General features: G+C 33.7%; 1 protein-coding gene across 1 annotated transcript in view; it reads left to right on the top strand.

Annotated features, from left to right (window-relative positions):
• LOC111058185 (protein artichoke) overlaps nucleotides 1–25,485 on the top strand; it is a 105,383-nt gene that overhangs the window by 78,331 nt on the left and 1,567 nt on the right. Inside the window, exons 6-12 of the mRNA XM_039422797.1 lie at nucleotides 678–1,011; nucleotides 6,851–7,442; nucleotides 8,969–9,122; nucleotides 12,486–12,677; nucleotides 13,814–14,290; nucleotides 15,163–15,427; nucleotides 16,229–16,629. Of these exons, the coding sequence (XP_039278731.1) occupies nucleotides 678–1,011; nucleotides 6,851–7,442; nucleotides 8,969–9,122; nucleotides 12,486–12,677; nucleotides 13,814–14,290; nucleotides 15,163–15,427; nucleotides 16,229–16,629 (2,415 nt within the window). The remainder of the gene's footprint in view (nucleotides 1–677; nucleotides 1,012–6,850; nucleotides 7,443–8,968; nucleotides 9,123–12,485; nucleotides 12,678–13,813; nucleotides 14,291–15,162; nucleotides 15,428–16,228; nucleotides 16,630–25,485) is intronic.

Raw genomic sequence — 25,485 nt, 5'->3', positions numbered from 1 at the left:
ATACATTGCATATTTTTATAAATTTCGAATAATAACTTTTAACAATGCAAAGTTTTTTTTAAATAATAGGTACCTCACTATATACACAGTCATACCATATACAATAATAGGTACAAAAAGTTCATTACCGTACCGTACCGGTGCATTCTTAAATTATTTTTCTAAAACTAGCATGTATCCCACTATAAAGAACTTAGGAAACGTAGTCTTCAAATATAATACTTAGATACTATACTCAAGTAATCTTGTACAAAAGAGAGGTTATTGGGGTTCCACTATATAGGGAAACATATTAATCCAATAGTATTGGAATAGGAACATATTTACTGTATTTAGATACCGTAATCTATATTTGAAAGAGGAGTAGGTAGAACTAAAATAATGAATATTTATTTTTATTCACAGTGAAAATGTGTGGTTCAAGTTCAAAGAAAGCTTGATGGATGATGATAAAACATAATATTATGTTTATCCGACTGAAATGTTTATTAAAAAATACAATAGGATAATTTCGTTGTACTTCATGGAAAGATTCGGTATGATATCAGTGCTCAATTAAAACTGGATGATTAGGAACTTCAAATTACGCAAATAGCTATAGTGTGTTGTTTTATTCATTCCAGTTTTAATAATGTTTTATTGATTTTTTTTTATTTTAAAATGGTGCCATTCCACAGGCAATATGCTGCATCGCCTGCCACCTGAAAGCTTGATCTCATTGCCACTGTTGAAAATATTCTTATGCGGCGAGAATGAGCTTCAAACTCTTGGGAAGAATGCTCTGGACGGACTCGGGCGGCTCGAAATTCTTGACTTGCATGGAAATAACATTTTGAGTCTGGATGATTCGGTCTTCCGTGACCTGAGAAGGCTCCAACAGCTGGATCTTCATGACAATAGATTGGAAATGATCAAACCAGATCTCTTGCGGGAGAATACAGAGCTGAAAAAGCTTGATATTAGCAAAAATCAACTGTCCGAAATACACACAAGTGCTCTACAAAGCAACAAGTAAGTCGTGATGACTAATTTATTAATAAAATGTTTTAATAAATAGATCTTTTCATAGTAATAAAATCTATGCTTATAATAAGACCCACAAGTGAACTTTGAAATGGCCCCCCTCAGTGAAGTACCGGTACGTCAGGTAGGCTGACGATACATCACTACCTAACAGTGAGCACTGAGCAGTGACTCTGTGTCTTCTGATTGGAACCATACGGAACCATCGATCTATATTATACTAACGTATACTATATACAGGGTGATTCATAATTGGTGGTGGTTTCAAAATTTTATTTGACTGTTGATTGTTGGTGGAAAACTGTTCATGTCCAGTGTCATCTTTCGATTTATTCTCTTTATTTGAAGAAGCATTTCTCTTATTTCTTGAATAGAGTGGAGGTGATTTTTCTTGTGATGGAGGCGAAAGTGAAGTATTCAGCTTCCTCTTCTTAGATCTCCCATTTTTCACTCTCACCCACTCCGTCTCCTTGGCAAGTTCCTCCTCATCTGTACAGTAACTAGTACTACGTGATACATTTTAACATTATCAGATTTTCCACCTTTTGGTTGATTTTTCTTAATTGTTGTTGATTGGTGTTGATCCGACTTACCACTCTCTACAACTTTCAAATTGTTGGAAGCTGCAGGGGCCGAGTTGAAATTAGCGCTCTCTAACTGACACAGCTTGATTTGAAGTTCTTCCAGTTTTTTTTCAAACATGTTGTTTTTACTTTCTGCTACTCGCATCCTATTGTCAGCTTCCTTCCATGCATTATATAGTATTTGCTCTGCCGGAGTTTTAAGCTGGTCTGGTTGAATTAATTTTTCTGGTGATGTATCTCCTTCATTCATGGTGATTGATGGTGGTGGTGATGAATTGCAGCTATTATCTTCAACTTCTTCAAATTCTGGAATTAAGAAAGTCGAAGGTTTAACTAGTTTCCATTCCTTTCCATTCATTATTCTGATTAATATAACTATTACGACGGCTCAGCAGTTTTTTCTCGCCAGTTGGTTTTTCGCGAGGTGACCGACCGCGGCAGGCGACGCGAACGTACGGACGCGAGCGCGCACATGCGTACTACTTCCACTCACAGCCGGCTCTATTTTTCCTGCGTAAGCAAACCTATTGTTCTATTGAATATAGTAAACGACACTAAACTACACTAAACGACACTACTATAACTATGTATACTATTGCTGAAATACTATTAAACACTCTCTACATGTTACCACTTCGGTGTCTAACCGCTGACTGATCACTACCGACTGCGCCATGTTATGTTTGTTGGTTCGTTATTAATCAAACACAAAGTTTATACACAAAGTATTTATTAAATGAATATTATGCACGAAGCAAATACAACTATACAACTCATGATCATGTTGAAGAAGAAGAATTATCGACTTGTTACAACTCTCGATCAATACATCGATTATCGATATTACAGTATCGATAACTTCATATTATGACATGGGCCTTTGTGAGGAAAATTTTTGCATTCCTCTGGGAATCAATAGTCTCAATTTACTGTGATCAGATAGAACATTTCTGTATAAATGTTAATTATAATTTCTTCTTTCGTAATACATTTTTTATGCTTTTGTACTCCAGAGCGAAGCTCGGTCCCCGATATTACTATAATAGAGGAAAGAACTGGCTTATACACGTACGGAATAGAAAAATTATGTTCGACACATAATCACGTCTTAACTACTGGACTGATTAACTTGAAATTTTGAATATATATTCTTAAATAACCGAGGATGGTTATAGGCCTATTTTCCATTCTTCAAGATTTGATTACATCAAGTTTTCAGTTTGGTCAGTTTTAAAATAGACCCTTGCGAAGCATGGGTTACCTGCTAGTTATTTATAAATTCAAAAAATACATTGCATATTTTTATAAATTTCGAATAATAACTTTTAACAATGCAAAGTTTTTTTTAAATAATAGGTACCTCACTATATACACAGTCATACCATATACAATAATAGGTACAAAAAGTTCATTACCGTACCGTACCGGTGCATTCTTAAATTATTTTTCTAAAACTAGCATGTATCCCACTATAAAGAACTTAGGAAACGTAGTCTTGAAATATAATACTTAGATACTATACTCAAGTAATCTTGTACAAAAGAGAGGTTATTGGGGTTCCACTATATAGGGAAACATATTAATCCAATAGTATTGGAATAGGAACATATTTACTGTATTTAGATACCGTAATCTATATTTGAAAGAGGAGTAGGTAGAACTAAAATAATGAATATTTATTTTTTATTCACAGTGAAAATGTGTGGTTCAAGTTCAAAGAAAGCTTGATGGATGATGATAAAACATAATATTATGTTTATCCGACTGAAATGTTTATTAAAAAATACAATAGGATAATTTCGTTGTACTTCATGGAAAGATTCGGTATGATATCAGTGCTCAATTAAAACTGGATGATTAGGAACTTCAAATTACGCAAATAGCTATAGTGTGTTGTTTTATTCATTCCAGTTTTAATAATGTTTTATTGATTTTTTTTTTATTTTAAAATGGTGCCATTCCACAGGCAATATGCTGCATCGCCTGCCACCTGAAAGCTTGATCTCATTGCCACTGTTGAAAATATTCTTATGCGGCGAGAATGAGCTTCAAACTCTTGGGAAGAATGCTCTGGACGGACTCGGGCGGCTCGAAATTCTTGACTTGCATGGAAATAACATTTTGAGTCTGGATGATTCGGTCTTCCGTGACCTGAGAAGGCTCCAACAGCTGGATCTTCATGACAATAGATTGGAAATGATCAAACCAGATCTCTTGCGGGAGAATACAGAGCTGAAAAAGCTTGATATTAGCAAAAATCAACTGTCCGAAATACACACAAGTGCTCTACAAAGCAACAAGTAAGTCGTGATGACTAATTTATTAATAAAATGTTTTAATAAATAGATCTTTTCATAGTAATAAAATCTATGCTTATAATAAGACCCACAAGTGAACTTTGAAATGGCCCCCCTCAGTGAAGTACCGGTACGTCAGGTAGGCTGACGATACATCACTACCTAACAGTGAGCACTGAGCAGTGACTCTGTGTCTTCTGATTGGAACCATACGGAACCATCGATCTATATTATACTAACGTATACTATATACAGGGTGATTCATAATTATGGTAAAATATTCCAATACGTGATAGTAGAGGTAAAAATAAGAAAAAAGTTCATATAAACATATATCCATAAACGCTTCATTAGCGAGCTATACAGAGTGAAAGATTTCGCCCGGAATTCAGTTCCTCTGGTGAAATACACCGATGCTGAATTGTTTGGCGACTAGTTTTTGAGAAACTTTTGCTGGATTCATATAAAAAAGTTGAATAATTGAATAAAACTAGTCTGGAAGCTGTAGTGTGAGTAGTTTTTGAGAAAAAAGTTGAAATATGCAAAAAACCTAAGTATAAAAACACAGACTTCTACGTTTGATGCCCAATAATTTTCTTTAATGACCAGTAAACAAATAACTCCTCACAATAAAAATTGTAGAGAATTTAATTCAGGAAAGAATGATGTAAGCTGTCTAAACTAAATTCAATTAAAAGTTGGATAAAATGTATTCTTATGAAGTACATTACACCACAAAAATTTGCTGTTTTATGAGGAGAGAACTAATATCTCATAAGTTGTAACTGATTGCAAATAAAATATTCGGTTTTTAATGAAAAGTTTCTTTTTTATATGAAAGTAGCATATCTAAATGACATTAAACTTATACCAAAAGACTAGTAGATCATGCCATTAAGCCTGGGAGGAAGCTCGAACAGAAGTAGATGATCTCCTACAATTCCTGCCCAAATGTTTACTGAAAACTGATGTTGTGGAAGATTAGGATTGATGGCATGAGGATTCTCAGCTGCCCAAATATGTTGGTTGTGGACGTTAACGATAGCTGTTCTTGTAAAGTGTGCCTCGTTGGTAGATAAAACGGTTGTTAAAAAGTTTGGGTAAACAAGTTTTACTAAAAAACATCGGCAAATACCAGCACGGGGAATTCAGTCTCGTGGCAATAGAGTATGAACTTTCTGGAGGTGGTATGGATGTAATTGTTGCTATTTCAGTATCCTCCAAATGATAGATTGATTGACATTTAACTGCACTGACAATTCTCTTGTGCTCTTTTCTGGATGTTCATAAATTTCATTAAGAACTTGTTCTTCTAACTCAACAGTCATAGTAGATCGGGGTCTGTCTGCATAAATGTGCTCTTTGGATATCAAAGAATCTGTTTCAGACAGACGTTGATGAATAGTGGCAAAAAACCTTAAACTTGGACATACTCGGTTAGGAAAGTTCTCTTGATACAAACGTCTTGCTTCAGTACTATTACAGTAGTGTCCCATTCCATACATTAAATGCATGTCAGCTAATTTGGAGTATGAATAATGTCTATAAGATTACCTGCCATTTTTTTAAAAAGTTAACACTTAACACAAAAGCAAAGTGGAATGGTTACAAATAACTGGTTAATAGATTAAACAAAAAACACAGCGCAGTTACAGTAGGCCTAACTTACAGTTTGTTTTTTTTGTTCAACAGTGAGCAAAAATATTTCTGAAAATAATTTCCAGCTGATGATTTCTTTTGAATATTTTCTTATTCAAAACATGATAAATCAGCTGTTTTGGAACAGCTGTTATTATTAGAATCCATGTTTTATTTGCAATCAGCTACAACCTATGAGTTATTAGTTCTCTCCTCATAAAACAGCAAATTTTTGTGGTGTAATGTACTACTTAAGAATACATTTTATCCAACTTTTATTTAAATTTAGTTTACACAGCTTACATCATTCTTTTCAGAATTAAATTCTCTACAATCTTTATTGCGAGGGATTATTTGTTTACTGGTCATTAAAGAAAGTTATTGGGCATCAAACGTAGAAGTCTGTGTTTTTCTACTTAGATTTTTTGCATATTTCAACTTTTTTCTCAAAAACTACTTACACTACAGCTCCCAGACTAGTTTTATTCAATTTTTCAGATATTTTTTCATATGAATCCAGCATAAGTTTCTCAAAAACTAGTCGCCAAACAATTAAGCATCGGTGTATTTCACCAGAGGAACTGAATTCCGGGCGAAATCTTTCACCCTGTATAGCTCGCTAATGAAGCGTTTATGGATATATGTTTATATGAACTTTTTTTCTTATTTTTACCTCTACTATCACGTATTAAATTATTTTACCATAATTATGAATCACCCTGTATAGATCGTTGTACGGAGCACGTCTGAAGCTTGCAAGGCTCCTGCATGTACCATAACACGATTCTGTACTGGTTCAAACGGTACGGTATATTGACTACTGAGACATTGACTATAATATTATAAATAAGCTCATAAATAGACAATAACTTAGTAGTCGCAGTAATACGAGTAGGGATCAAATAAAAAACATAGCAAACACTGTTAGCCTACATCGATGAATATAATTTTCAATTGGATTTTAGTAAATATTTTCCACTTAGTAGGAACTAAGTGATGACAAGTTATAAATGGTCAGCTTTAAGTATGCAAAGAATAATGCGGTGGAATAATTATGTCAAGATCATTGGAATTCAAACTGTGAATAATTAGGTATTTTATTTTCAATTTCAATTTGAAAAATTTGAAGAAGTCTCTATCTTATTAGGTCATACTTTAATTATTGAGAACGATACCTATATGTATGGTTCTTTTACGAGTAAAAGGTTGAAATTGGAGTGGTGAATGTTCTGACGACTTTTTTATCGTAACTGAACCATCTTCTACATACATAAGATTTTTCATTTTAAAACAACTTGATTTTTTCAGACTGATTGAACAATTCTTGGCAGCACACAACAGCCTCATTGACTTCCCAATGGCAGTAACAAAACTTGAGGGGTTGAAAATGATCGATTTGAGTAGCAACAAGCTTCACCATTTGTCACCAGATGTTTTAGGGAAAATAACATCTCTGGTGGAACTGAAACTGTCCAAGAACAAGATACACTCGCTGCCAGAAGGAACATTCCGTGAAATGCCTAATCTGGCGTTCATTGATCTTGAAAATAATGAAATGGAAGTATTAGCTTCGAATGCCATACGATCGTTACCAAATTTGACACGAGTGAAGTTGGGCCACAACAAGCTCACTTCGATTCCAAGCTCAGCTTTCGTCGATCTGCCCTCACTGACCAGCGCCGAACTACAGGAGAACCAACTATCCGACATTGCCAGTGATGCGTTCACTGCTGTGCCCAGTTTGCTCATGCTCAATCTGAGCTACAATCAACTGCAAGGCTTGGAGAGCGCTGGCCTGCACAGCCTCAAGTCCATTGAGATGCTCGATCTCAGCCATAACCGCATCGCCAGGTTTGCCAGCCAAGCTCTGCCTGCCATGGACAGCTTAGTAGAACTAAAGGTAGCCTATACTAAGTACATTATAACAAGTTTCATTCTAATTGCATTGTTAAAAACAACATTCATGTGTCTTGTGAAGTAATCTGGAAAACTCAATCTCTGGGTAAACTGAGCAGCTTGGAGTTGGCCTTTCCACAATCATTAATCGAACTTTGACATACTAGAATGCAACTGGAATCTTATATGTATTCAAGAAATTTTATAAAATTATTTATATACTAAAAAAATATGTTGGATTTATGAGAAATATTAAGATTGATAATCTGAATTTTTCCATAGATATCAGAAACGTACTTTGAATAAAAAAATGTATACATTTTTCTGAATACAGAAAATTTTTATTTTCAATCATTGAATTATTCATTACTGTATACAGTGCTTATCAAAGTTTTGCCTTATCAATATTACTGTCTCCTATGAACATACTTTATGATGGAACAAATAATATATGAAGTATGTGACTAATAGATTTAATGCATATTGTAAACAAGCGATTCCAACAGCAAGAATGAAAAATAAGTAGACTACATCATAGAAGAGCTAACTACTATTTATTTTTTCCAAATGTATAAAAGACGATGCAACGTACTGTATCGCGTGAAATAAAATTTATTGTATTTTTTTTATTGTAATTTATTTGCCAAATAATTTTGCATACATAAATCTACAATCACAAAATAATAAAGTTAACAAAAGTACAAAATTTTAGAAGTATACAGTACAATAAAATTAACAATATTATAAGTAAATAAATTTATATAAAAAGGCACTACTGGCATAAGTGGACCTTCTTCGCTAGCAGTGAGTGCGATTGAAAAATACAAATATTATAACATGAATCAAGACTAAAAGTGGATAATATCCACTATATATTATATACTATAATACCAAACGTACAGAATCAAGAAAAACGTACTATAACAGACGGATTATACACCATGTTCTTAAAGTTATTACAAAATTATCATTTCATACACTTATCTTGAAGTAAACTCTAGCTTTTACCTACTCTTCTATTTCACTACTTAGTTTTTTTGTTATTCTATTGTTTATAAAGTGATATGGGACTATAATAGCAAAGTATTCCATGAAGTAGGTGAATTAATGTTTATTTATAGTTAATCTTGTAAAGTTTCGAGTATAAGGATTGAGTACAAACGGACGAAGTTTGTGTAAATGTGTATTCAAAGTAAGATGCTGCTTATTTCTATTGGCATATGTAATGATTTTCCCTACCTGCTAGGATACAGTCTAGGCCGTTTTAGAGCGGCTCTAATTATTTCCTTTCCAGGGTAAATATTTATTAAAGTGCGTGTCAAAGATACCCCCGACCTGAATAAAACTATTACCCCCGTAATAAAACTATGTTACCTCCTAAAATTAAATAAAACTATTAACCGCAATAATAAAACTAAACGGTACCCCCGACGTGTCAAAATACCGACTGTATAAGATACGGTATCATGTCTAGCTTGATATATAATACAAAAATATTATGCCTAAATCTAGCAAATACCTTATTTTCAGATGGATAATAATAGATTGTGCAATATACAAGGTTCACCATTTGGCAAAATGTCACATCTTCGATCACTAAGTTTGCGCAACAACAAAATAACTTCCCTCTCAGAACCCACGTTCCAGCCACTAAGAGCAAACATTGTAGCTCTTGACATTGAAGGTTTGTAAGATCCTTTTATTCTTCAATTTCATAGTTAATAATTTTTTTGTGTGAATTAAATTTTAAAACTCATCATTTTTGTGTAAATTGAATTTAAAAAATCCAGTTTCTGTTCTTACCGACAGAGAAATTATTATTGTTGAAAATATGAAAAATACCATACTCAATATGTTGAACTTAGAGCCACTATTAAAACTAGAATCAATAATTCTTATAAAGACTATATAGCTAATCTACAGAGTAATATAGATTAGAATATTAAGCATTTCTGGAACTATATTGGTAGTAAAAAGGAATCTAGATCAAAGGGCGATTGTTTGGAAATGGATGGGGTTAAGTATGTTGGTGCTGATGTGCCAAAGGCATTTGCGCATTATTTCTCATCCATCTATGATGTCATAGGAGGTGATCGCGATAATGCTGCTGCTCAACATGTAAACCGCAATAACAGTAATCGTAATTTCAATTTACCAGTACTGACCATTCGCAAATCAAGTCAATTCCGCAGTTGATGGACTTGAGGCTACGCGTTCAGTTGGACCTGATGGCGTTCCTGCCTACATTATAAAGGGTTGTAAGAACATACTTATTGAACCACTGCGATTTATTTTCAATTTATCTTTGAAAACTGATAAATACCCCACGAAATGGAAAACTGTCTGTATAATACCAGTTTTCAAATCAGGTCAACCAAATATAATTTCCAATTTTCGACTTATTTCTATTTTGGACTCTCCTGATAAGGTCTTTGAATAAAAAAATGTATACATTTTTCTGAATACAGAAAATTTTATTTTCAATCATTGAATTATTCATTACTGTATACAGTGCTTATCAAAGTTTTGCCTTATCAATATTACTGTCTCCTATGAACATACTTTATGATGGAACAAATAATATATGAAGTATGTGACTAATAGATTTAATGCATATTGTAAACAAGCGATTCCAACAGCAAGAATGAAAAATAAGTAGACTACATCATAGAAGAGCTAACTACTATTTATTTTTTCCAAATGTATAAAAGACGATGCAACGTACTGTATCGCGTGAAATAAAATTTATTGTATTTTTTTATTGTAATTTATTTGCCAAATAATTTTGCATACATAAATCGACAATCACAAAATAATAAAGTTAACAAAAGTACAAAATTTTAGAAGTATACAGTACAATAAAATTAACAATATTATAAGTAAATAAATTTATATAAAAAGGCACTACTGGCATAAGTGGACCTTCTTCGCCAGCAGTGAGTGCGATTGAAAAATACAAATATTATAACATGAATCAAGACTAAAAGTGGATAATATCCACTATATATTATATACTATAATACCAAACGTACAGAATCAAGAAAAACGTACTATAACAGACGGATTATACACCATGTTCTTAAAGTTATTACAAAATTATCATTTCATACACTTATCTTGAAGTAAACTCTAGCTTTTACCTACTCTTCTATTTCACTACTTAGTTTTTTTGTTATTCTATTGTTTATAAAGTGATATGGGACTATAATAGCAAAGTATTCCATGAAGTAGGTGAATTAATGTTTATTTATAGTTAATCTTGTAAAGTTTCGAGTATAAGGATTGAGTACAAACGGACGAAGTTTGTGTAAATGTGTATTCAAAGTAAGATGCTGCTTATTTCTATTGGCATATGTAATGATTTTCCCTACCTGCTAGGATACAGTCTAGGCCGTTTTAGAGCGGCTCTAATTATTTCCTTTCCAGGGTAAATATTTATTAAAGTGCGTGTCAAAGATACCCCCGACCTGAATAAAACTATTACCCCCGTAATAAAACTATGTTACCTCCTAAAATTAAATAAAACTATTAACCGCAATAATAAAACTAAACGGTACCCCCGACGTGTCAAAATACCGACTGTATAAGATACGGTATCATGTCTAGCTTGATATATAATACAAAAATATTATGCCTAAATCTAGCAAATACCTTATTTTCAGATGGATAATAATAGATTGTGCAATATACAAGGTTCACCATTTGGCAAAATGTCACATCTTCGATCACTAAGTTTGCGCAACAACAAAATAACTTCCCTCTCAGAACCCACGTTCCAGCCACTAAGAGCAAACATTGTAGCTCTTGACATTGAAGGTTTGTAAGATCCTTTTATTCTTCAATTTCATAGTTAATAATTTTTTTGTGTGAATTAAATTTTAAAACTCATCATTTTTGTGTAAATTGAATTTAAAAAATCCAGTTTCTGTTCTTACCGACAGAGAAATTATTATTGTTGAAAATATGAAAAATACCATACTCAATATGTTGAACTTAGAGCCACTATTAAAACTAGAATCAATAATTCTTATAAAGACTATATAGCTAATCTACAGAGTAATATAGATTAGAATATTAAGCATTTCTGGAACTATATTGGTAGTAAAAAGGAATCTAGATCAAAGGGCGATTGTTTGGAAATGGATGGGGTTAAGTATGTTGGTGCTGATGTGCCAAAGGCATTTGCGCATTATTTCTCATCCATCTATGATGTCATAGGAGGTGATCGCGATAATGCTGCTGCTCAACATGTAAACCGCAATAACAGTAATCGTAATTTCAATTTACCAGTACTGACCATTCGCAAATCAAGTCAATTCCGCAGTTGATGGACTTGAGGCTACGCGTTCAGTTGGACCTGATGGCGTTCCTGCCTACATTATAAAGGGTTGTAAGAACATACTTATTGAACCACTGCGATTTATTTTCAATTTATCTTTGAAAACTGATAAATACCCCACGAAATGGAAAACTGTCTGTATAATACCAGTTTTCAAATCAGGTCAACCAAATATAATTTCCAATTTTCGACTTATTTCTATTTTGGACTCTCCTGATAAGGTCTTTGAATCTGCTCCATACAGAATAGTTTTTGATCATGTGAAGCATATAATAACCCCTTTTCAACATGGCTTCATGCCCAGTAGATCAACTGTGAGTAATTTGCTGACTTTCACACAGTTTGTTTCCTCTCACCTTGACATGCAAGGCCGTGTAGATGTAATATATTTAGATTTCAAGAAAGCATTAGATTCAGTTAATTTTAATGTATTATTAGATAAATTAATTACGTACGAGTTTTCACTTATAGCTTTCTTCTTGTTTTTTATATATCTTCGTTGAAATCGCACATCTTCATGATATTATAGTTACGAGCATAATTTCCATACCTGACTTTCTTTAGATTGCCTTATCTTCATTAGCATCACACATAGATAATCATAACCATTTATTGTATTAATAATTTTCAAGTGCACTAAAACTTTCTCAAATGTATCAAAGATGTCTAGAGATGTCTCTAATAGATAGAGCAATATAATGTTGTCAGGCAACCCGCTGCGCTGTTCATGCTCTCTGGTGTGGCTGCAAGTGTGGCTGCAGGAGGGCGGCCAAATGGGACCTCGCTGTCATGACGGGACGCTGCTGAGGGAGTTCCGCATGTCACAACTTAACTGCCAGGAGTCAAAGGCCATCGACACACCAGTGCCCGGCTGTGAGGTCGACGTTCTCAACCCTGCATGTAAGCAGCCATTCACAATTCATTGCTCATCTTCAATATTAAAGTAGACTACCTATTTAGTCCAGTCAAATGGTGGTATTTCAGGAAACAGCCACGAAAGAATTTTTCTCGACGGTTCTATATGTATTTTGGGGTGCTGACTTCGAATCTGGAATTTGCTGACACGCCAGAGGGCGGCTTCACCCCCAAAACCCCCAAAATTTCGGATTTTTTTTTCAATTTTTCCATTCAATCTCGAAAACTTGAAGTTTTTGGAGAAAAATCATTCTTTACAAAATTAAAGATAATGAATTTTCCAATAAGTTGAGTGGTCGCAAAGGACTCAACCATTCTTGGTTCCAGAGCTACAAATTTTCAAAAAAGGGGTATTTTTCAAGGGGTTTTCAAAATAATTATGCAAACCTACCACTTCTACCCTATACAACTTGGATATTTTTCTAGTAATGATAAATAACCACACATAACGTGGAAGGGCAATTAATTCTGAACCGGATTCATTAGGAATTTTCGAATTTAGTAGGGGGGGGGAGGGGGAAAACACCCAAAAATAAAAATCATATTCTACAGCCAGAATACAAATTATTCATTATAATCTCTTTTCAAGGCTTTCCTAACAAAAAAAATACATATTTCGACTAAAAACATCTTACGAGGGTTATGTTCTATGAGAATCACCCGTTAGATACATTTAATTTCAGTATTTCCTAGTGGGGGGGGGGGGGGGTAACACGTACATAAGAATACATCAAGGGGTCAAAGCTTATAACTTTTGACAGAATGATCAGATCTTCTCGTACTACAGCTCTTTCTTCTCAGCTCGTCAATGCGGTTCAAAATCATGTATAATAACTGAAATAATTTGATGAAAAAATAAAACATTTACGTACTTTACTTTTCACTGAAGTCAAACTTGCAGTTATTTTAAAATTTATGGAAAGTCAAAGCACAGATTCAACAGCATTTCACCAGCTTGAAATAGGAGCATTATATGATTCGACAATAAAATATCAAAGTGGATAATTTACTAGTCCAAATAAAAATGTATTCCAAAATTTCTTGTTGAAAATTTGTAAAAATATAAATAAATGAATAAATGATAAAGATGTATAACTCAATTTTTTTTAAACATGTTACAGTGATCGAACAAACACAACAGTTATCGGCGTGGCTTGAGGTGAAGGAGCCTGTTCCAACCGCACAACAGCGACCACTACCCGAGGAGACAGATTACTTCTACGACGAGTACGTTGACTACGACGAGAACGCCACCTCGTCCAACGTGTCGCAGCAGAAGCACAAGAATCACAACCAGCAGCTGCTCAACAAGAATCAGCCGCAGCTAGTGAATCAGCAGTTGCTCAATCAGAATCAGCCGCAGTTGGTGAATCAGCAGCTAGGATCAGCACCGTCGGGTCCATCGGAAAGCGGTGTGGCGGTTACTATTTCTCCAGGAGTGCTATCGCACTTCATCCCGGGAGACACACCCACTCTGTATGCGAGCACGCGGGCGCCTCCCCTGCAGGCGGTCAATGAGGCAGCCAAGCCCGCCTCCATCACTCAACCAACCACCGCCTTCACTTTCTTCGGCGTGCCAATACCTCACATCAACATAGGTCAGTGTTAATGTCCACCAATTAATGTATCAAGTATAAGTAGTAGGAGTTTCAGGAAACTAGTTATCTCCACGATCGATATATTTTAGTAGATGGTGCTGAGTTATAATGACTGTGAAAAAAGAATAATAATAATTTCTCTGGGTGTTAGACGACACATCAAGAGGAGTTTATTAGTAAAGAACATTACATATTTTCATAAATGTTCAATAATAACATTCACAAAGTTCTCAAAATGATACCTCACCGTATAATTTTTATAATATGTATAGAATTGTATCTTGGATTAGCAAACCCTAATCTGGATTCTCTAGCGAATCTGTTGATGTTTAATAATGTAAAACTAATAATGAAATGTGAAATGAGGTCACAATTAGCTGAAGCTATTGATAAGCTACCAATTATTGACTGAATAGCACAAGTGGAAAAAATAAATTATCGACTCTATATTTCAATTTTGAGATTAATTTATTATATTATTATCCAGTACCAGTAATGTTAAAATGTAATTGCCTATCTCTGACGACATTATTTTAAAATATTAACAAGTCTCTATACAATACTCCACTTTCAATTATTCATTGGACAATGATTCAGTAGACAGGATTTTTACCTGTTTCAGCTATTTTAATAGATAGTATTCTAGGCTACTGATGCACACTCTGTTATTCTACTCTGGTAGTATTCTACCAGAAAATTAAATAATATTGGAATGATTTACTGTCAACACTGTCAACCAAATAAATGATTGCAAATATATTTTTCAAGAACAATGAATTAAAGAGAGTATTTCGATTGGGTAATCAAAAGTACAGTACGGTGAATAAAGTTTTTCTTCGCTGAAAATTTTCGATATCGTTATATTTACTTAGGGGCGAATGAGTTTTGGAACGGTGGCAACAGCAGAGACACGCACGGTCAAGGGCGACTGAGTGGCACGAGAGGGCGATTCCAGACGGCCGAGCCTGACGACGCCTTCACGCCCATCCTGCCCAACACGGTCGGCGGGTTCCGACCCATTCACAACCCCGTCAACAATCACACTGCAACCGCAACAGTCGAGACCACTACCAGGCCCACCCAACATGTGCCACCACCGGCGCCACCGCCACCATCACCACCTCTCAATCAATCACGGTTCGTCAACATCCAATTCAATTAAATACTCTAAACCTATAGTAAAGAGTGCAAAATTATTCAAAACTTGCTATCGCCTTATTCCCAAACAGCTGTTGCGACAAACAACAAAACGCCACAGAGGATGGTGCCATTCGTTTTTTACAAAAAAGTAGGGTTCAAATATAATGTAAATATTACATTGCTAGCCATTATTTTTAAACAAACTACATGGTTAGTATGACTATTGTTTTAGATAAAATTAATGATTTGGATTAGTATAACGTTCGCAGTGATATGCACAGCAAATTACAGGCATTACATAATTATAGTTTTGATTTATGAGGATTGTCTGCATGACAATAACATTTTTCTATCGAAATTTTGACTAAGTTGCCTGGCAGCTTTACATACAAGAATCGTAGTAAGCAAGCACGGTTGTTAGGAGATCAAGTCTTACTTACGACCAATTTATGGACTGCAGTATTTAAAAAGTGACAGTTTTGTGCCTTTTCATACGTATAACAAATATGACGATTTTGTTCACAAATAGGCTACGGCCCTGAGTAATTGGCACAGGAGGTGCTGTGACTTTAAGTCATCATTTAGATAATATTATCGAATTTGGAGTGGCAATGATTATAATCTCCCCTAATTCCCAGTCTAAAATCAAGCACGAAATCACATTTAATCTTGAAATAGAATTCTATTAATGAATATTGTATTTTGCATATTTGTCAATGAGAAATTGACTTTGAGAACACAAAAAATATAATGAGTACGGTAGTGAGATTAAATTTTTTCATTCCTCTCATTTTCTAGATGGGAGTCTCGAAGACCAGTGCAAGGTACAGGAAGGGTATCGAAACTACCAAGTCCACCAACCAATCAACAGATAGAAGCCGAGGATGACCTGCCGATAGAAACCAATAGAAATAAACACCATTCAAATGATGAGCCACGCCACACAAAAGTGCACAACCTGGACCAACATCCCTTTTCTCATTCAGTGCCGCACAAAAAGCAGAACCAAGATCTGTCCCAGTACCCTCACAGTCATATCTACCATCAACAGCATGTGACTCCAACATCAGTCAAGAACTATGTGATAGACTCAAGTCCTGAGCCCCAAACCACAGTGAAAAACGCTGTTCATGCAGGATCAACCCCGACGAGCCCAAGTGGCCTACCCACTTCACCCCCCAAAAAGTTCAAATACTCAGGTAAATATGTGCCCAGGCCAAAGCAAAGGTGGAAGCGGCATCCACAACTTCAACCTGTGCACTAGAAACTGCACTATTGACATCCCGTACAAAACTTCACTGCTTGAACTAACAATCTGATAAATAACACGTTAAAAATCTTTTGATAAGAATTCAGTTGTTTAATGTACTCGCTTTCTCTTCACTATGCACAGAATATTCTGCAAATTTCAGCCATCAAAACTGTTGAATTAATGTTATCTAGACTTGCTTGTGCAGTAGCTCAACGACAAAAGTTCATTGAATGCTATCGAATCAGTGATAAATTAATCAGATTTCATACAGTTGAAATTTTAATAAGAATGTTCCAGTTTCATACATTGTTTCCAATGAGATAGGTACATTTGATTCGTTATATATTAAGTTTCTAATGCTAATGAAAACAATTCTTCCAATTATGGAAAAACCGAGGAACATTTCACTAGTAGAACATTTTACAAATGAAAACTAGACCAATGGATTAGAGATAGAATAATATTAAAATTCTAGAATTGAATTTTACCTGAATTATTTTGTCAGTGGAGTTTAAGATTATGGCGACGTTCTCTATTCATGGAGACAGTAATTCAATTAGGAGTTGGGAACTATGAACTACTTTTCACTCCAGTTCCTTTATATTTTTGATATGATATAGCTAACAGTCGATTTATCTAGTCCTTATTTCACATTTTTTGTTTTTTAGTTTTATCTCTTCTTCTTTTATAACCTCTTCAAATATTTATTAATAAAAAATTTAAAAAAAAACTTATTATGAGCACTTTATTGTCGCACCATCACTCTTTATTCTCTGCTAGATTTCACTTCAGAACAGCACTACACACCAGTTTACATTAACTTGGAGAGCACTTTGAACGCCAGTGTGATATCATCCTTTTATAGGGTAAGTACAATAGAACGTTTTGAACCTATAGAGATTGATATTGATTCCCAGAAAACAACAACATAATTCTATTATATGATTATTCTCCTTAAGAGCAGAAGAATCCTTCGTTTGAAAAATAATCAACATTATGTCTGGTACCTATATAGTAATGAAGTAGATCATCACCATCAGAAATGTTCATCATTCAAGACAAGAGTATCATTTGGTAGAAATAGTCGCTCATTTTCCCTAATTTTATTTTCCTTCTCATCTTTTGAAAAACAATGACAATATTATAGAACTTTGTACTTTTCATCAATGTTGGAGAAAATCATGAATATTGGATAAAATGATACGAGAAACGTGAAATTTTCCCCGGAAAATTATCATTTTTCCAAAGCATCATCGTGTATTCGATTCATCTACATGCAATGTTCAAGGCTTTTTACATAACTCATTCAGTTTCTTAGTTCCGAAAATTCAGTCTCTTTTCACACTTGAATGTTTGCATTGAAAAAGCCAGCAGACCCTGCAAGAACAGCAAGGATGCCCGAAAACATCGCCAGGGAGTTGGACTTGAACTGCATGGTAACAGGTAACTTTTTTCATTTCATTTCATTTTTTTTCATCCCACTGACCACCTATGAAAGGGGTATAAGGATTTGTCAATTATAATCTAAGTCGTCAATCTTTGCATTCTATAATGCAAAAAGAATTCCTCACTGGAATAAGGACAAACCTGCAACAACTCCTCCCTCACCTTAATTCTGAACTTTTCACTTGTAAGAGCTTTTATGCGTGTTGGCAATGAATTATAAAGCCGAATTCCTGCACTCTTTACCGCCCTCTCATACATACCAGTTCGATGAATGTCGTCTCTGAGGTTTTGTCTATATCTGGTATGGTATGAGTGGAACAACTCTCCTGTATTGAACCTATCTTTATTCCTATCAATAAAACAAAGAGCCTCTAAAATATATACACCTGGTAGTGGGAGAATCTTTAACTCTTTGAAATAATCTCTACAACTTGCTCTAATAGATTCACCCACCATCACTCTAACTGCCCACTTTTGAATCCTAAATATATGTATTGCATGAGTTGAATTGCCCCAAAATATAACACCATATGAAAGAAGAGAATGGAACACAGCAAAATAAACACTTCTAAGCGTTCCTGCATCCAGCAATTTCTTCACGGTTCTAAGAACAAATACTGCTGAGTTTAGTTTGCTTTTTAGCTGGTCTAAATGAGGTCGCCAGGAGAGTTCAGAGTCCAGCAATACTCCAAGTACCTTTGCCTCGTTTGCTGAACCTATGCTTCCATCTCTCGTATCCAATACTGCTTCCCGAGCCGTCCTGAATGGAATCTGCATAGTCTTATTGTAATTTAGTACCAACATATTTGAGGCCAGCCATTCTTCTAGTTTCTGAAGAGCTCTTCTACTTTCAGATTCCATATCATGCTGACTGTTACTTTTCAATAAAATACTTACATCATCAGCGTATAAAACACAGTGTGCTGGCTCAAGGTGTGGTGGCAAGTCGTTAATATATAGAAGGAAAAGCAAAGGACCAAGGACTGATCCCTGAGGGACCCCACTCCTCGCCTGTAACCATTCCGACTGATACACGAAAGAGTGAGACTGTATTTCCACCCGCTGATGTCTCTCATCAAAGTACGATACGAACCACTTGAGAACCTTGCCTTCAAAACCATATAATTTCATCTTTTTCAATAAAATTTCAATGTTTACAAGATCGAAAGCTTTGGAAAGATCGGCAATCAGGCCACATACCCTGGATCCTCCATCCACAGAATTCACCACTTCATTTATAAAAGAAAAAAGCGCATCACCTGTAGAAGTGCCGGGCCTGAATCCAAACTGTTTAGGGGACAGCAGTTTTAACTTGTTCAAGTACTTTCTTAATCTGTGGAGCACTACGTATTCGAATATCTTTAGAAATACAGGTGGATTGGCAATCGGTCTGTGATTTTCAGGAAGCTTGTGGTTACCTTTCTTATAAATGGGGGCTACCTTAGAATATTTCAACTTTAACGGTACACAACCGGCTTTCATTGATTTATTAAAGATATAAGTCAGAGGTTCAATTATATGTTCGGCTGTTTGCTTTACTAGATAGTTTGAAATATTGTAGTGATCATAGGATTTTTTATTTTTTAATGATTTATTTATCTTTCTGAGTTCTGTTCTACTTATTGGATCAAATTCTTTCAAGTGGAAAGTGCGCGACTGTCGATGAACACTGCTAAAGAACTTTAAAAATTCATCTACTTCAGTATATTTACAGATAGATTGTTGTATTTTCAGAGAAGTATTTATAGAATAATTATTTAGTAAATCTGCAGCTTCTTTGCCTTCTTTTATAATTCCAGTTTCATTGGCTATGTTTGTTTCTAATGTTGGAGCGGTACTCTTTCCTGTCTCAGTCTTAACTAGTTTCCATATTGCTCTTGTTTGATTTGTAGATTTTTTTATAAATGTACTAGCGGCAATTTTTTTGGCGGCATTCAGGACCTTTCTATAAGTATTTTTATAAATTCTAAAAAAGGATTCTAAGTTTAGGTATTGATGATACATGTTACCTGTATCATGTTACATGGATCACCACCTAGGTGTATAGCTATATACATGTTCAAGGCAATCTTACTGTGAGTAGGTTTATTTAGGAAGGCAGATGGCTCATGACTTTCATGAAAATGTTTCCATGGACATTCTTTTTATAATGAGGATGTATTGGATGAGCATAAATAGAAGTTAAAAGAATAACTCTACTATTCAGCTAAAATTTTTGGAAAAATCTACCCATGAAAACTTCATACAGTCATTCACCAAATTCACCTCTATTCATAAAATTCATTCAAATTTCAAATTCAAATTTTATTTACCATACAAAGAACATAATTAAACATATCAAAAATAAATAAAAATGCGATCTAATTTAATGAAATGAGATTAGGCTAATTAATAATACATTTAAGTAAAATGTGAACAGGCCTTGAGTAATAATGTATGGTAACTCTTATTAAAGTAGTAATGTGAAGTAACAAGTAATAAAATGTAATGTGAAGTGAAATTTTCATGAATATATTCTTTACTAGAATAATCTTCACTAAAATCTTTATTAAAATAACAAGAAGACAAAATATGTTAGGCTATACAGAACATAATTCAGCTGAAAGGTCCATAATAAAATACTGCATATTTTATGCGATACATACGAATATTAAATAAACTATATATACAACTGGTAACACATGTAGAGAAGAGATTAAAGATTATTATATATGTGAGTGGGTGGATTGGTGGCGCCAAATCTGCGGTTTGCGGTACCAAAAAATTCACTAGATTTCGCCCTCCTTATCTTCTACCCCAATGGAAGGTTCATTGCCTCCAGTCCTGGAAAAATAGACAAAAAAAATAAAAACGATCATGTTTTCAAGTTAATCGTTTAAGGGTAAGTCGTGGGTGGTAAAGGACGACCAACAGTCAAACAGCAAAATTATGTCCTATAAGAACAATGTCTTGGAGCAGAAAGCGCTGTTATTTATGGACAGAATATCACGTTCTTTATGTCATTTGAAAGAGAATTCAATTTCCAGGGGGTTGACTTTTTACTTTTTTGATTTAAAGTTTATTAAAAAAATTATTGTATAATTAATTAGCCATAAAAGTATTGAAATATGATTATCAAAGTAAACTTAAAATCAAAAAATTAAAAAGTCAACCACCTGGAGAATTGAATTCTCTTTCCAATGACGTGAAATTCTTTTCATAAATAACAGTGCTATCTGCTCCAAAAGATTGATAATAATTACATTGTTCTTGTGGGACAAAATTTTGCCGTTCGGCAGTTGGCCGTCCACTACCATCCACTTCCAAGTCAAAAGTTTTGGCCAGTATAAAAATAAAAAGTCAGTAAAATAATTTTACACCTTGCGGGCTCGTGCCCACAAAACAGGCAAACTGCTTGTATATTTTACTTTACAGTACTTGTTGCCACTTTGAAAAATATTATACTCCATTGAACTATACAGTATATAGGTAATAACTATTATAAAGTTATATTAAACTCTATTTTTATTGATTCTTATTCATCATGTTCCTTAATTTTTCCTTTCTCAATACAGTAATAGAATAATTCTTTTCCTAATTTTATTGTTGTTAAGATTGTTTATAGATTACAACTAATAAGCTGATTATATTTTATTTATACTTTATTTTAGTTTAACGTTGTGAATAATTTTTGTATTGAAATGACACCTGCTGAAAAACTCACGAGTTTAGCAGGACCAAAAACTGTAATAATTTATTTCAAATAAAATTGATTGCACTCAAGAAATTGCTTTGAACTATAGGCTTAATCAAGTTGAACTGTTAAAATTTTCATTGCTAATTTTTGTACATCCATAACACTAGAGTATTTTCTGGAGCATCTACTCACTTTTTCTCCATTCTTGACATGCGCCCCTTTGCTTGCACCAGCCAACAAGCAATAATTATTGAGTCCACCTCCTTCTCTGTTACTGATGCAACATGATGTTTCACAGTATCTGGAACATTCAATACGTTTCAATTAAAGAAATTGTGTGGCAAAGTTTTTATTCAATTGCTTGAATTGCAAAATGCTTCCTTGCTGTTGTTTCACTTGACTTGCTTGTCAAGGCATGGCAGTTTCCTAGATGATATAAATAGAGATACTTAAAAATTTTAATAAGTATATGGCAGTGATTTTGTAATTTGGCAGTTGAAAAATGCCTGTTAGAAATGCTCAGCTATGTCAGAATATTCTGATAATAATAAACTGGGCTTATGATTTGATTTCGAATGAATTTGTTTTTCTTTCTCAGGATTTTTTCTTGTTCTTAATCGATAATTTTCTATTCAATTGTTTTATTCAGATTAGAGTACAATAGATCAAAGTAGGAATTATTAAAAAATATTAGTTTTATTAAAGTTCCTGGCTCATAGTTACTTGTTGCTATGATAGGTATCCAAATTAAAATATAAATGCATTAAATTTGATTAATTCCAAGCATTTGGATGAACGAATTCAACAAAGCTCCCAACCACCCAGGATTCCGTTACAGTCGAATTTCGTTTTAATATTTATAAAATAGTAGACTATATCTCGGGCGAGAACGTTACATTAATAATTTATTAGTTATTCAATTCATGCATAAATATATTTTTTTCTTATAATTTAAGGTATTTATTTCAAGTCTTTAATAGTATTGAAAATCAATCTACTTACCAAAAACAAAAAATTTTGCAAATTGCCAAATTTTCGAAATTTCTCTTCTTCCTCCCAAGGAGGCTGTACTTATTTGCCAATTCATTTGTAAATACTTTTCTTAGCACCCTCAAAGTTGATATTCAAGTGCACTACTGCTTCCCAGACCCTTTAGATGAGTAATCTGATGATACAATATGAAAGAGTAGGATAATCAATTATTGATGTATATAAAACACTTACAAAGTGAACTTTATGTTCAGTAGTTCATAAAGCACATGAATGATTGATCTTAAAAAGTTATGCAATAGAGCCCTATTGATAAATGGTTGCTCGTGAGAAAAATTCCAATATTGTACTGTGAATAAGTGATAAAATAATACAGTTCACTTCGTTCTTTAAAGCTAGTATCAATGTAAGAATAATAGAAATTAAAAAACACAGTCTCTTTTGATATTTGTATTTCAACACAAATAAAAAATAAAGTTTGGAAATGCCTTGATATTTCTTATACAAAGGTAATTTGGAAATATGTGACATTGGGATTGTATTAAAACTGAGAGTTCTACTCAATTTTAGAACAATAACTACTGCCACCTACCTCAAAATAATCTTTGTATAAGAAGTACGGTACCATATGAAGCCAATTCAAGAATTTCCACCCAACCTATACAATAATGGGTATAGTGAATTTTTGTACTGTACTTTTATACATTTATAACGAAGAAGAAAGATGGACGATTCTTATTCTTCAAAACTCTAGTTAGGTATAGTTCCTGGATCCCTTCTGAAAAAATTGTACAGAATCATATAATGTGAGAAATCTATACCATACTTACACATTTCTTGGAGAATTGAGGGTTGAGGCAACAACCCAATGTGTGGCTCAAGTAGACTACATTCCACAGAGTGAGACAGCAGAAGAGCTCACAGTAGGTACTTATTTGCTTACTTGATGAATTCAAGCAGTAAAAACTCTGTAGGTACCTAATCAAAGAAGTTGACAAACTCTCAATTAACTTTGGGCACAATAAAGTAAAAGGGTAGTCTATTCCACTACAAAACAATCTTGCAAGCAATCTTAACTAGGATGGAGTTTTAGTAAATTTTCAATTTAGGCCTACAAAATGAGCCCTAGGTATCTATAAAAACGAAATGAGTAAAATTTTTTTCCTCATGTTTTTCATATAGGCTATCTATGGCACGTGAACAAATGGTGTAGGCTTACAAAGTTTTATTAGCCTGAATCCAACAGAGGTAACTGAACTATAGAATTACTGAGAATGTAATATCCTAGTCAGCTATACCCAAAACAGTTTTATAACTTTCTTATTTTTAATGTGAGAGTACCCATCAAAAACAGCAAAAAAATGCCTGGAATAAGCACTGTCCTGATTAATTAGAATAGATTCTGTTAATTTATGACAAAGAATTTCAGGACAGTCCTAACCTAACTCTACTAGAAACACCAAGCAAGATAACAATAATTCTATTCTTAGTGCACATGATAATAATATTATGCTAGACTAGGTTACATGATTGTGTTGACAAAAGATTATCAAAATACTTTGTTCGTCAATAATGTAAATATTATAAATACAAATGATAATATTGAGATTATCAATTATTGAAATTGAATCATAATAATCCAGTTAACCTCAGTAGACATTAAAAGATATAGCCCACCTAACCTCAAAATACAAAATGCAATAAATACATTTATTTTTATTTATTTATACATTTATTTATTTTTACATTATTAGTTTTGAATGTGTAGCAAATTTGAAAAGATGACTCTTTGAGCTGTGCATGCAATTTTAATATGGTAATGAAAGTCCATAACTTTTATTCATAGTTTCTAGTGCGGTATTCCATGTTCCCAAATTAATATTAGGCTCATTCCTCTTACATAGTATACTGTATTACTGTAATAAGATTCCTGTTATCAGCTAATATTTTTCATGTACTGAATATTAATTGAGGAATAAACAATATATCATTTGATTATGTTTATTAAATTGTTTTATAGCCTAAACAAAAGGATAATACCCATCATAGAAGGCTAATTCAATTGATATAGTTGCAACATTGGATCAAATTCAAATAAAAAATCAAAAGACTACTCACCAATATGAAACACAAATATATTATAACACCTTTAAAAATGGCAAAATCTGTGGCTTCAACTTCCAACTTGCATTACAAACTTGATCGCAATCACAACATAAACAACAGAACCAGTTTTCATAGTGAGGCCGTTACTAGAGGCCGTAGAGGGGTATGCACAATTGCTGATGCATTGTGGGAATGTTTAGCGGGTATGTATCTGATACATATCTGATACAAATATGAGATATGTATCAATTCTGTCTCAAATAATATGTATCAGATATGTTTGAGGTACATATTTTGTAATACATACTTTAAAGGTTTCATTGATACATATTTGATATGTATGGGATACTTTGTGTGCTATGTGGGCTTTGTACAAACTGCTGTTTCTATCATCCTTATTGTAATCTACATTTAAGTCACCGCATAAACATACTATTTCACCTTTCTCTTTTGTGACTTTTGATAAAACAGATCTAAGTGATTCGATAAAAATTTCGAAATCCGAATTGGGAGCTCTATACAAACATAAGACTATTAATTTCTGTGGCATCTTTTTCAATCTCAATTCTATAGCGGATACTTCAA

This window comes from Nilaparvata lugens, chromosome 3 (genome assembly GCF_014356525.2).
Source record: "Nilaparvata lugens isolate BPH chromosome 3, ASM1435652v1, whole genome shotgun sequence".
Taxonomy (NCBI): domain Eukaryota; kingdom Metazoa; phylum Arthropoda; class Insecta; order Hemiptera; family Delphacidae; genus Nilaparvata; species Nilaparvata lugens.
This window is presented reverse-complemented; position numbering and strand designations above follow the sequence as displayed.